The sequence below is a fragment of the Urocitellus parryii genome, chromosome 4 (assembly GCF_045843805.1).
Source record: "Urocitellus parryii isolate mUroPar1 chromosome 4, mUroPar1.hap1, whole genome shotgun sequence".
NCBI lineage: Eukaryota > Metazoa > Chordata > Mammalia > Rodentia > Sciuridae > Urocitellus > Urocitellus parryii.
Genome location: NC_135534.1, coordinates 94752903 through 94766829, shown reverse-complemented (window position 1 = coordinate 94766829; position 13927 = coordinate 94752903). Strand labels below are relative to the sequence as shown.

The 13927-nt window shown below is 37.2% G+C and overlaps 1 protein-coding gene across 1 annotated transcript in view; it reads left to right on the top strand.

Moving 5' to 3' along the window:
- The window catches only part of Gucy1a2 (guanylate cyclase 1 soluble subunit alpha 2), a 266540-nt gene that overhangs the window by 14802 nt on the left and 237811 nt on the right, over positions 1 to 13927 (top strand). The window contains exon 2 of the mRNA XM_026399046.2: positions 11179 to 11240. Coding sequence (XP_026254831.1) covers positions 11179 to 11240 — 62 coding nt within the window. The remainder of the gene's footprint in view (positions 1 to 11178; positions 11241 to 13927) is intronic.

Genomic DNA, 13927 nt, shown 5'->3' with positions numbered 1-13927 from the left:
TATGCTTCAAAACATACATTATCTCAGGAAATGTATAAAGAAGGCAGGAAAAGGATTAATAGGACCAATTTAAGGATGGAAAACTGAGGCTCAGAAAGGAATAGCAACTTGCCCAAACTTAAGGATCTAGTAACCACTTACATTTTAATACCCCATTTTCCTATTTAGATACAAAACTCTTTCTGCCATGCCGTTTCTCTCAACATGGCCATGAATTGTTCTCCCTTCATATGTGATACACGATATTGTTCCATGTCACCTACTGTTTGTCTCCTAATTTGTGACTCGGTAAGAAGGGGCTGGGCCACAATTTCCTCAGGTTTTTCTTGACCCTTACTACTCTTACCAATTGTTTAGTTCTGACTGTGTGACAGTCCTGTGTTAGAAATGCCAAAGGACTCCTTATTTTTGTCTTCATACATGTACTTAGGGTAATTATGTCCATCTCATTCCACCATCTTTCCTAGCTCCATGCCTCCTCCCTTCCTCTCCCTCCCCTTTGCTCTCTTTCTTCATTGGGGCTGTGCCTCTAGGCTGACCTAGTTTGCCTGTCCACTGTCATGTTTGTATGCTGCAGGCTCCCATGGGTGAGGCAGCTATGAGCAGACTGACAAAAGCCATCATCATTGCCAACAGCTTAGCTTATGCCATCCCTTGAAGTTTGACTTCTAAATATGAAGAAAGTCTTGATTACCATAGAAATAGTTACATCATAAGGGTATATATTTTCACTATGTTCATTGTATATAGTTGTGCATGACTGTGATTCACATATCTTGGCATAATTAAATGATTTACTAGATGGAAGGAAGAAGGAATATAATAGTTATATAACAGAATGACAGGTAGATTAAAAAATGTACTTAGATGGTTTAGATGAAATTTTAAAAATATAAGACTTTGCATATCATGCAGTATTAGTGTTCTGACTGTATGTGTTCCCCTCCCCCCAAGAAAAAGTGTGATTACTGTGTACCTCTAACTCAGGAATCTAGAGACTAATGATGCACAGTCATTATCTGTCAAACGTCTGCCTAGTAAGCAGGTTTCATATCCATTTGGATAGTCATTTTACAGTCGACATTAGCTCTGATTATATTCAGACCCTCCTTGAATTTTTCTTTCAAGAAAGGTTGAAGAAGTGGAAGTGGGCGGGGATGTGGGGACCCATTCTGCACAGTGTTCAGATGTTTCTGCATCTGAGACTTCTAAACTCCAAGGATGTGTTGCTGTTAGTGTCCTAAAGCAATCAGACACTCAGCCACTGACTGGCTAAACAAAATGCCCATGGCACTTTGGTTGGCATCTGAATGACAATTCACTTATTTACACTGAGCAATAACTGTGAAATGAATCTCATTATTCAAAGTCTTCATGGTCAGCACATTTCTTACTGTTCAGTCTACAGAAAGAGCCAAGTCATAATCAGAAATTTGCTTTAATCCATTTAGAATCAAAGCAAAATGAATTTTATGCCAAATTCTTTAATCCAGTTTAAGGAAGTTTCTGGTTGAAGGTGAGACCTTGTCAGTGAGACCTGATGCTTTAAGTTATGGTGGTTGAAGAATTTTTCTTAATTTAGGAATAATCTCACTTAGTATGACAGAGGACCAAAAGCCTTAGATATAATGCTTCATAAGCAATTCCCCTTCACTTCTTTTCCCTGTGGGTTGCCTTCTGTAAGTTCACCTGTTGCTCCAGGTCTTCTCTGTATTGTTTGCCTTTAGAAATGTTATATCTTTTGCTCAGTGTCCTATTTTCGTGCAATTATATCCTGGCAAGTGATTGGAGGTAATTCTCTGTCATCCATTTACAAATTATCATTTAAGTTAGTGCATTCAGGGTTGACAATGCATCTCCTCATTTTATGTGTTAATTTTATAATATAATAGTCACTTAGAAGTTTTACCTCCCCTATGCCCAGAATCTTGTTGGAAAACATTTCACTGCAGCTTCCAAATACTGGAAGTATTACAGAGAATTCTTTGGAAATATGCAAATGGAAGCTGCAAAGATGTTTTAGGAGGTACAAGTTATTTCCTTGTATGAGGTCCATTGCTATCTAGTAGGGTACCCATGAGTTGAAAGGCAGTAATTAGCTTTGCAGCATTTACTAATTGGCATCTTTAGACTGAGAGGCATGCCTGGCAACAGTCCTAGATGTTAGACATGGTCAGTTTCGTTCCACTTAACAATTTTTGTTTGGCTATCTCATCATTAAGAGATTTATGCGTAGAACCATCATAGAATGTATATTTGTATAATAAAGTTTTATTATATTTTGACCTTACAACAACTCTAAGAAGTAGTTATTCCCAGAATTCCCTATTTGATTAAAAAAATAAATTGAGGTTTAGAAAAATAAATGCTGTATCCAAAAATCACACAGTGTAGCCTGGAATTAATTCCTTTCAGCTATAATTTTCTCTGCGTTGGTGAAGATAGAACAATGTATTTCAATTTAGAGATGGTTAGAGGCTTGGTTTTTGGAGGCAGTCAGATTACATTCTGACTCAGACACTTATTACCTAAGTGACTTTGGGCAAGTTTTAATTTTTTTTTTTAGCCTCTCTGGATTTCAGTATTTTACATTTACAAAATTGGGGTAATGCTTCTTCCTCCCTTACAGGATTGCTATTAGGATCAAATGACTTGGTGCATGTAACATGTTAGACATGCCTGACACTCAGCACTCTGCACATTGTTGGCTGCTGTTACATTGTTTAGACTGGAAAGCCATCAGCCCTGTGCCATTTATGTGGTTCTTTTTGGCTTAAGGGTTCAAGTGTGGAGCCATATGCCCTTGGAAGCTTTAGATATGGCATGATCCGTTTTCCTGAGACAGTGTGTGGAAACAATGCTATCTTTTTTTGGTTGGTATTTTCATTCAGACTGAACCAAAAGGACCAAGAAGGTGACCAGTAAAGCATGTATTGCCTAAAATTTCCCTATTAAGAAAGTAGTGTTCATAAGAGTTATTCAAATAACTATGAAACATCAAAACTTTGGGAAAGTGAGTTGATAACATCACTTTTTTGTAACCATTAAAGACAGACAATAAATGGAAATAAGGAATTTCACTTGACCCATGGAAGAATTTCCTAATGATCACCCATATGAAATGAGTTACTGATGGAGGCAGCAGTTTTTGAGAGAGAGTGCACAGGAGACCCATGTCTTTGCTTCTTTCCAGCCTTGTAGCTGAGGCAAGCACTTTCACCTCCGATTTTCGGTTTTCATCTGTCAAATGTGAATAATTAAATCTGAGGCTTAGAGGATTGTTGTGAATATCTACTGTGATGAGAGGAAAAATAAGTGATCCATAGACTGAGGTGTTATGCAAAACCATGGTGGTGGTATGATTCTCTGGAATTCTTTGAAGACATCAGACATTCTTGGATGTGATCCTTTATGAAGGCAGGAAAAGAGCTAAATAAATGACTACTCTCATTTCATTTCAAGGGGATGTCTTCAGTTAAAATTAGTATTGATAGCATTAGGTCTTATAACAAGTTGAAATTCAATGTCTACTTTTTGGAAAAGCATTAACTGAAATAACAAAGGGGAAAATACTTAGAAAGCAAACATACTTTGTAATAGGAAGATTTAATTATCATATTGATTATATGTTAAGTATATTCAGTTCTAATCAATAATTACAACAGTAATGGCCACTGTGCATTGCTAATTAGAACATACTTCTAATAAGACAAAGGATATGAGTTTGAATGTTCTTTTAAGTCAATTAGCATAATGTTAGTCCTTATTCTCCTCCCTGATAAGATCACTCAACAGTATATTCATATTCACCAGGAGAATCAAGTAGAGATTGGGTGAAATTTTGCAGATTTCAATTAGTATGGATGGAAGAATGCCAATTATATTATAGTGCACCTCTAACTTTTATGTTTATCTTTTAGCCTTTTGCAAAAAATCATTTGTACTACTAGTTTGGTTCATTAAATTACTGGTGTTGATCACTTAAAATGGTATTCTAGCTTTTTTGAAAGGTTATCATACTTCTAAATTGTGAGATCAGAGAAGGTAGTCTAATCACTAGTGTGTTCTGACACAGCTTACATGGGTTTCACGTGGCAATGTTGTACTTGAAAATGACCCTGAGAACTATGCATTTCTTATAAGTATTTTTCAGATGGGAAAATGGAGGAATTTTTTTTCCCAAGATTTCTTACTCCCAGGTGAAGAGATTTGGGCTAATTTTATAAAAAGGTCAGTAGCACAGCTGGTATTGAAATACAAGGTCCTGACTCAAAGTTCTATATTTAATTTGCAGTGTATTTTTTTTTGTTTATATGTAGTAAGTTCAGTCACAGGGTGGGAAAAGAATATCATGTCTGGATATTTAGTAAGATTAATGATAACTATAATATGTCTCTTTCAGAAGTGAATGGGTTGTTTGAAGTGACTTATTATTTTGATTAATTTTATTAACAATGGCAGTTATATAATTTAATCCATCGATGTCTATAGGCATAGTTATAGGATATTTTGATTTCTTGATATGATGGAATTTGGCATAGGGGGTCCTAATAAGCAAAATGCCCTTATGTTGTGGAGAAGGTGGTGATCTCCAGGTTGAGATTTGGAGGATAAGATGGGTGGGTTCTTTCCCCTCTCTCCAGCTTATCTTTCGAGAACAAGTCTGTTTCACCACTGGAGATTCAGACTGTGTTATGATTTGGAGAGAAGCACATTTATACCACCATTACCTTAGGACTGAGGGTTGAGGTTTTGAGGGAATGAGACGGGATTCTTCCTGAACACTCTGTGAGATCAGGGCACTAAGAAGATTTGACATTTTGAGGAGGGACAGAGGACATTATGCAATAAAAGTTTTTGAGGTACCTGTTCTGGGAGTTTAGATTGTGGTAGTGGAGACTGGGGTCTATCAGAAGGCAGCATGGAGACTCTGGGAGCCCAAAGGCTGGGGAAGAGTTGAGCCAGGGGGTGAGAGATAGCTAAGGAAGGGAGTGTGGAAGTGCGTTTAACATAAGATCTACTTCATAATGCCCATTAGCCTTCCTGTTAGTACAGGTTTGATTTAAAGAATGTTACATGTTCTCAAGAAAAAATCAATTGATTTGAATACATGTGATTCTTTAATTTTGTGTTAACATTAAACAATTCTTTGGTATTGAAAATAGTTTCCTCAGGGAGGAACTGATCTCTCTCTGAAAGAGGGTTTCTTTGATTATTAGCCATGTTATGTTGAGCAGGTCACTTTCTCTCTCTTATTTTGGTTATTTTTTTCATTCAAATGGTGATAACACTAGTCTGACTATTTCACTGAATAGGTGCAAGAATCAATAAGGACAACATATATGAAAAAACATGCACGGTAAAGTGCTCTACCAAATGTAAAACATTCAGGGTTATGTACAGTATAGGTTTAAGTTTTTGTTATTGGATTGTGGAGCCAGATTACCTGGGTTTTAATCCTGGCTTTGTTCCTTTTTACCTGTGTGACAAAGGGCAAATTAAAATTTCTTTGTCTCAGTTTTCTCATCCATAAGAAAAGGAAAATAACAATACTTACCTCATAATGTTGATGTGAAGATCAAGGGAGTTAATATACAGAAGGGGCTTAAAGTGGTGGCAGGCATGAAGTACGGTAATCCTAATAGCTGTCATGTTTTTATACGCACATCAGCACAGAACTGAATGCTGACTTATGTGCATGAGGGTGAATTACTCAGAAATGAAAAAAAATCCTATATTTATGCTTCAAGCAATATAATTCTTTGTTTGTCTAACAAATTCATATTTGATTATGAGCCATTAGTGACAGCTAACTGGGACTATGTTTGAATTTAGCAATTATGAGTGAGCATCTCTCAGAAGCTTACTTGCCTTGATATTTGAACAAAGAAACCACTCTCATTCCGCTGACTTATTCAGATAAGTTTTATGGAGTATTGGTCTAGTTCATCACATTTATGCCTTTAATGAAACATCTCAATCCTAACCACACACATTAGAGGCAACGGGGTCCCCCCATACAAGTTGAATTGAAAAGTCTGTGGGGGACACTCAGACACTGAAAAATTTTAAAAGCTTCCTTGGTAATAGTAATGTGGGGTTGAAAACTACTCGCTTAGAGTGATAGCAGTTCAGAATATACCCATATCATTTAAGTTCATTGACAGAGGATACCCAGAAGCATTGACAGATGCTTTTTAAACATTTTTAGTTGTAGATGGACACAATATTTCATTTACTTATTTATTTATTTTTATGTGGTGCTGAGGATTGAACCCAGTGCTTCACATGTGCTAGGCAAGCGCTCTACCACTGAGTCACAACCCCAGCCCTAGTTTCATTATAGATCATTTTATCATATTTATATAAATATAATGATAACATATATTGATGGGTGTTTCTTTTATGCAAGGAAACTTCTTTATAGTTTTCATTAAATCTAATCTTGTGTGTGCTACTAAACAGAAATGAAGAAGTTTATTTTCCAGTTATCTGTTTTTTTCTTCCTCGGCATGATGAAGGGCTGTGTATGTCAAATAAGAATGTAGAATCACAGTATGCAAGAGATGAGAGGGATTCTCAAAGGCATCTAGTGAAAAGAAGACATGTTATGTAGCTCTTCCTGGCTTGCAGGGATTTATTCACTTAGAGCTGTGTGATTTTGTAGCACTTGCTTAACTTCCCTGAGCCTTTTCTACATCTCTGATGAGATGAACATGCACTTTGCACAGACAACTGTGTTTAATGCTGTGTATGTGTGCACGTGCGCAGACACACACACACACACACACACGCACGCACACACACATCTTGATTCTGCCTTCTGCCTGATCCCTGCACCATCTGGCTCGGATATCCAGAGCAGGGACTGTGTGGGAGCCTCAGCAGGACTGTCTGAGCTTGCAGGGCCAGCTGCTGGGAACTGCTCCCTCCCACTCTTCAGGGATCATATCTCTGGCTCTGTTGGGATTGTTTCATGACTGCCTGTTTGGATCCCATGACCTTTCATGAATGGAACATTAAGTCTGTAGGGTCAGTCACTGCTAACCAAGTACAGTGATGCTGGCCATGAGGCTAGTGACGAAGATCATTTGTTGTCATGTGATGGAAGCTTCAGGGTATCCTCTGTTTGAGCCCCAGAAAATACTTGTGCAGGACACAGGTGGCTGCTTTCTTTTTTCAGCTGTTCTCTACCCATGCTTCTTTGTGTTGAGTTAGAACAATGGGGAAGCCTATTGGAGGAAACAGAGAACCATCGAAGCCCTCTTTGATTTTTTTTTTTTTAATGAAAATAAAAGTAGTTTTGTCTCTTCACTCTGTTTTTTGGATCCTCTGACATAGGGCTTTAAAATTATTAGGATTTGCAGCTCTCCCAAGGTACATACTTTGTGTCTAAGGAAGGAGATTTCATAATTCATGGGCTGTTTCTTGTTGGTTGTAAAGTATGATGCCTGGGGTCCTCTCCTTAGCTGTGATGTTTCAGTGCTCCTCCCTCTTGTAGGCATGACTTCTGAGTTATCTTCAATCTTAATTTTGAGAATTCTGTTTGTGTTGTCATCTCTTTGGACTGATCTTATTGCTTCATTAGAAATATTGAGAAGTTAGCCTGCCATTTTTTTTTTTCATTTTTGTTATGTGTACTGGACTGGGAGCCAACTTTTCATTATTAGAAATGGAGGTGGGGCTGGGAATGTAGCTCAGGCGGTAGCGCGCTTGTCTGGCATGGGTGCGGCCCGGGTTTGATCCTCAGCACCACATACAAACAAAGATGTGTCCGCCGAGAACTAAAAAATAAAATATTACAAATTCTCTCTCTCTCCTCTCTCACTCTCTCTTTAAAAAAAAAAAAAAAGAAATGGAAGTGGCTCTGTTTTTTTGTTTATTTAGTTATTTTTTGATAATGAAGATTCCCACATACTACACTTGTTGGTTGGATTTTCTGACCTACCCCTTGTGTTTCTCCACTAGATAGTGACAGTTTTGAGGTTTCCTGCTTGGCATAGCCATAACTATCATTTATTATGCACATACTATATGCCAAGGACTGCTTATTTCAATTAATTCCCTTAAAAATAATATGTACATAAAGAATCTGTTTCATGGAGCTTAAACTGTCTGAAGTCATCTGATAGTAAGTCACAGAGCTTGATTTTTAAACTTAGTTTGACCTTACAGCTGCTTTTCTAAATCATCTTTCTAATTCCTTCTCAAAGGAAACAGTAGATACATATAAGGGGCATGAGATATTGGCTGGAAAAGGATTGGATAAACTTCATAGTAGAACACAGCTAAGGAGCTGCATTTCTTGAAGGAGAGAATAGAGTGCAAAGCCCTTGCTTTTCCCACTCTATACCTTGACCTGCATCATTGTCAAGCTCGAGCACTTTGTAAAAGTTTGATGAATAAATGGCCTCTACCTGTCTCAAGGCAGAAGTTATCACTGTGGGAGGCTCTGTCCCATTGTGGTCTTCATTCCATGCTCTTTATTCAGGACAGAGAGACCCTGAGATTATTCGAAGATGTCTCTCACCAATCAGGCCATAGATTGAGGTGATCAGTCAGAATCTAAAGATTGAAGTGTGGAGACATTCTGAGGGGTTGGAACTGTGTTGAGGTCAGTACTGGCTTGCAGGAGATGCTGGGCAGTCAGCCTTTGTGCTGTGGTGTAGGCCATTAGCTTGTGCCCACTGGCTTCTGCAAGAACAAGGAGATATGTATGTATATATATGCTTTACTAACTTGAAGCTTTGCAGGTTGTGCCCAAAGAGCATTTCCTTTTAACATATTTGTAAACTATAAATTTAACTCCTACCAAGTGAGGAAGTAATTGCTTTACACATAAAGAAGTCAGCTCTTTAAAGAGCTTAAGTCCTTTAACAAATGTCTTTTTTTAATGACTGGGAAATTCCTAGTATAGGAAAAAAATGTCTTTTTGTACAAATGAGGTCATTCTGGTCTTAATTGGCCCTGTGCACTCTACTTTCTGCTTTCTGTTCCATGTTTTGTGACCAGAGGTTATTGGAAGGATAATCCCTCTGTGGATATTCACTGCTTTGGGGGCATGTTGCCAAAGGGAAAGTTATCTTAGCTTAGAAACTGCCAACCCAGTGCAAGAGCCCCAGATCCCAGGGGTGTTGAGCCAGTGACTGATGATGATTGGTTCAGGCTGGCCGTGGTTTGGGTTGTTACGGCGTATTTTTCATGTATACTACAACCACTGCATCTGCTTCATTCTCTTTAGATTGCTCAGCTGCTCCACTGATTCTTGGCTCAGGAATGATTATTCTTTCCTAGGTGCATTGCATTTACTCTGTTTTGATTCTAGCCTGATGAATAGAAACATCTGTATCCATTTGAGATAATCTTTTATCCCAGTGTAAATGGAAAATACCTGCTGAAAGAAGTTGCTCTGTACCTTTCCTTTGAATACTCAGATACTGATTTTTTTCCTAAAATTAATTTGTGAATTGGCTTGGCTAACATTAAGAATATATTTGAGGCCTTAGATTCACACCGTGAAAGGGTCTTTCTATGTGATAGTGAAGAGTAAGTCTCAGTGGATGCCCCTGGTTTAATTTAAGCTCTCTTTCTTCTGACTTTAAAATAATAATTTCCTGCCAAGGGGGAGGTTATAGGTTTGATGAGTGTTAGGGAGATTGTCACACCTATCTTGCATGTTTTATAAAGGGATGAACATGAAGAGGGTCCAAGTGAAAACTGACGTAGATCTCTGTAGTCTCTTTCGATTTATATCTTTAAGACAGCCACTTTGAAGGAGTAGGATTAGATATTGATATGTATTAATTCTTCTTAGGTGCCAACACCATGCTGGATGTCTTTACAGATTACCTTTTTTTTTTTTTTATAGGTACTAAGTTTGTGTAGTTAATTAGCAGCAGCCCTTGAAATTACCAAGTTAGGGTTCTGCCTCATATCTCAAAGGTTCTGTGTTATATAATGGATCAATGTTTTGATAAGTCTTTGATAGCTTTTTTCTGTTTGATTGATTATAGTTTTTTTATTATTTAAAAAGCTTATTCTCTTGATGCTGAGAATTTGACTTTTCTTAATATAACTTCTTTTTTTATAATTCAGTTTTTTTTAAGAGAGAGAGAATTTTTTTTTAATATTTATTTTTTAGTTTTCGGTGGACACAACATCTTTATTTTATTTTTATGTGGTGCTGGGGATCGAACCCAGCACCCTGCGCATGCCAGGTGAGCATGCTACCGCTTGAGCCACATCCCCAGCCCCATAACTTCTTAATAGAATCTATTTTCTGGGATATTTGAGTGCATTATAGTTCCCTGAGTTTGAAACTCCAAGTTCAGGCCCGATAGCCTAAATAAGTCAGAAAATAACTTCTTGATCTAGAATTTAAAAACTCTATCTTGAGATGTCCTGGGGAGGAGAGGATTATAAAATTCAGTCATGAGCTGCTTACATATTTGTTACAGACCCCATTTTTTCCCCCATAGTAGTTGTGGCCCTTGTAGGAGGCTCCAGAAAGAATCCTTGCTTGAAATCTCTTGGAACACTGAGGAAGTCAGGCTGACTGCTACTTGAAGTGATGGCTGTGGGGCTCTGGACCACCTGCCTCCCATCCTTCTCTAGCTTTCCCATTCGTCTTCTCAGATGTACAACTAATGGGGAAAAAAGAAAGATCATCTAATTTTAAAAATGTCTCTTGTTATATAGTGGGCTGCATAACTCAATTTATTGCTGCTTGCTACACCATTCTTGAAAGTCTTGTTAAAGCATAAAATGTTAAGATGTTCCCTTTCATTTCAGTTGGTCATTACCTCATGCAGATATACAAGCTGGGCAGGAAGAACTATGACCTAGATTTCTGTAGTATACCCTCCCACTGCTCCCAAGATCTCCATTGATTGTAGGCAGCCAATGAATATTTCACTGAAATTCATTGATGGTTCAAAACAAAATTGAGGAAAAAAATAGAAAATACTATCATACTTGAAATTGGGAAATTTTGGGTAAATTCTGAATGCCTCATTAGTTTCTGCAGGGAAGATATATGTCCCAGTGCAAAATGTGTTCATATTATAAAGTGAAAACTTGTGAGATAAATTAAAAGCTGCATCTTTGCTTAGAATGCTTAAAATGGGAATGACACTGATTTGCTGATAATGTATTTTTGTTGTTGTTGTTATCCTGTAGCCTCAGACGATACAGCAAACTCTCAAGAGGACACTGCAGTATTATGAACATCAAGTTATTGGGTGAGTAAAAATGGGTTTTGGTCATTAATGGGGACAAAATTAAAGGTGATTACTTACAAATAGGTGTTGAACATGTGGTCATTTTGTTATATATGTCAACCTTATCTCATAGCAGCTATGTTCTCAAAGTGTGTGGGGGGGACTGATGAGGGTCCCTTGGAGTGATTTCCTTTGGTTTATTTGTATTTAATTCTTTTACATGAGGTTTCTTTTTTGTTATTGTTCTCCTTTCCTTTTTGTCCTGCTTGTGTTCTTACACTCTCATTCCATGACTGAATCTCATAATTTGGCCTTCCTGCTGTGGTAAGATTTATAGATACCAACTAAGAGGCTTTGAATGTTAGAAAGGCAGAGTTTAATCAAAATACCTATTGGTTTAGCTAGAGTAACTTGCTACATATTTTTCTGAATTATTCCATATTTCTCAAATAGGATATGGTGTGAAGTAAGATTTGATATCAAAAGGTAGGAATTCAAGGTCTCTCCAGCACTTAGAACTTTTATCTCTTTTGTAAAATGTGATTATGGTAATAATAACTAAATCAAAGATCAGATGTCATAATGAAATGATATGATTTCAATGAAAGTATTTTATGAACAGAAAACTCCAAATGAGAACCAAATGATTTTGATTTGCTTGGCAAAAGGCAATTACTTGACAAAAGCCTAAATTTACTTTCTTGTGCAATGTAGCTTTTAAAATTCATTGACATTAGAGGCAATGTACATTTTTAAATCACCTTGTTGGTATTCTTTATATGCTTACAGTGATTTATCTTTGAAGGTTTTTAAGAACTTTTGAGAAGTCACAATTCAAAACCTGTTATTTCTTAAAATATCAGGGATCATTTTACATTATGGCTAGTGGTCATTGCAATAGGGATTAGTACATATTTTTGGGTATTTTGTGGTAGTGTGATTTTTTTTTTAAATTTTAACAAAACAGAAGGGAAGAAAAGGAACTAAAAATTAATCCCGGTACCTAGTACAATACCATGTACTTTTTAAGTGCTTGATGATTGTTAATTGTCATTTCAAAGGGAATTGCTTTGAAATTTTGTCATACTAATCCTCAAGAGTGCAGTACTAGGAAAAACATTATTTAAACTCATGAGATGGCTTTTAGTTTGAGGCCATTAGTGATTTCAAATGGTTTATCCTAATGGAGCTAAAGAATGTCAAATTAATCTTTCCCCACACATTCTAAAATAAAACTTAATCACTCTCATTGAGCTTGCTACTTTCAAAGTATGGTGTATGGATTAAATTAGTTTAGAACAGTTTCTTGTATGTGGCCATCACTACATGTTTGCTCTTATGTTTATTAATTGCTATTAATATTTTTATGATAATACCAATCATCAAACCCAAATTAGTTTCTAGAATTATGAATGTTCTCTCTGTTCTAAAACTAAATAACTGAGATGATATTCTCACTTTTGAACTCAACTAGGGCTTCAAGGTAAATTGGAATGGCACTCTTAAGATATGATCAAAATAGATAAGTATATTGCAATCATCAGCAGAACATTTTTTTTTTTTTTTTTTTGCCATTAGTGGGATGGTGCATTCTCTTTTACCTAACAGCCTCAGCTCTCCTCTCTAGACAGACATGGCCTGTGATGTCCTTGTTCATTGCCTAACTGGTCTTTTCCTAGTTTGTTTATTATAGATGTAACATAGAGAATAAAGAGAATTTGTTAGAGGTCGGTTTTGATGTCCAACTTGATCCAAATAGAGCAATTGGCGAACTTTTGTTGGGTGTGGCTGACTCTCAGATGTGAAGCACCTTTGCTCTCTCTTTGCCTCATGCCATGGGCACAGACAGGGCTGGCTGGCAGCAGTTTGTCACACTTGCCTTTCTTAACCTCGTCTTTCCTTCTTCACTTTTTCTCATCTTATGGCTTCAGGTCCCAATTCCCTCTTTTGCCTTTTAGACTCCATCTTTCTGTTTTCTATTGCTCTCTTCAAAACTGCAAAAAGAGAGCAGCTAATATCACTAACCCTTGAACTAAAATGTGTTCACACCTATGTGTTGTTTCTCTTAAGAAAACACAATTTAAGGGTTTTTATCTCTAAGTGTGAAAAGGAATGTGTTTCTCACAGTTAAGGGGATTTCAGGCAATGGAGAATAAGTAATGACAAGCATTATTTTACATATTTGGGGGGAGGTGAGAGAGAGAAGGAAATACTTTTTTTATTTTCTGAAATGGGGATTTCCTAAGGCTTGTCTTGAAGTAACTCAGCTTAGGTGCCTTGACTTGTGGTGCTGAATCAGGGTGGATGAGAGGGTAGGGGTTAGCCCTTCTCTTTTTAAGTTCTTAATTTACCCTCCAACCACTGACCTTTCCATCCTCCCTTTCCTCTTCTCAAAACTCTGCCTTAGAGCTGCTTTATTTATCAGAGCTCTGGGATAGTGTATCATGCTCCTTGAATTCTTATGCTGGTTGCCCATAGAAACTCTGTGAGGCTTTTTTCGTCTCCCAAGACCTAGACTTGAATTCAGGGAGCAGCTGTTCAAAGGATCACAGATGGAGGATTGGGAGGGAGTAGATGAGGGAACGTCTTCTTGGGGAGTAAGATAACCTTTCTGTGCCAGCCACTATATCTTTAAACATTTATCCTACTCCTTAATCTATCCATTCACTCATTCATTTATTTATTCATAGAGATCACTTACATTGGGA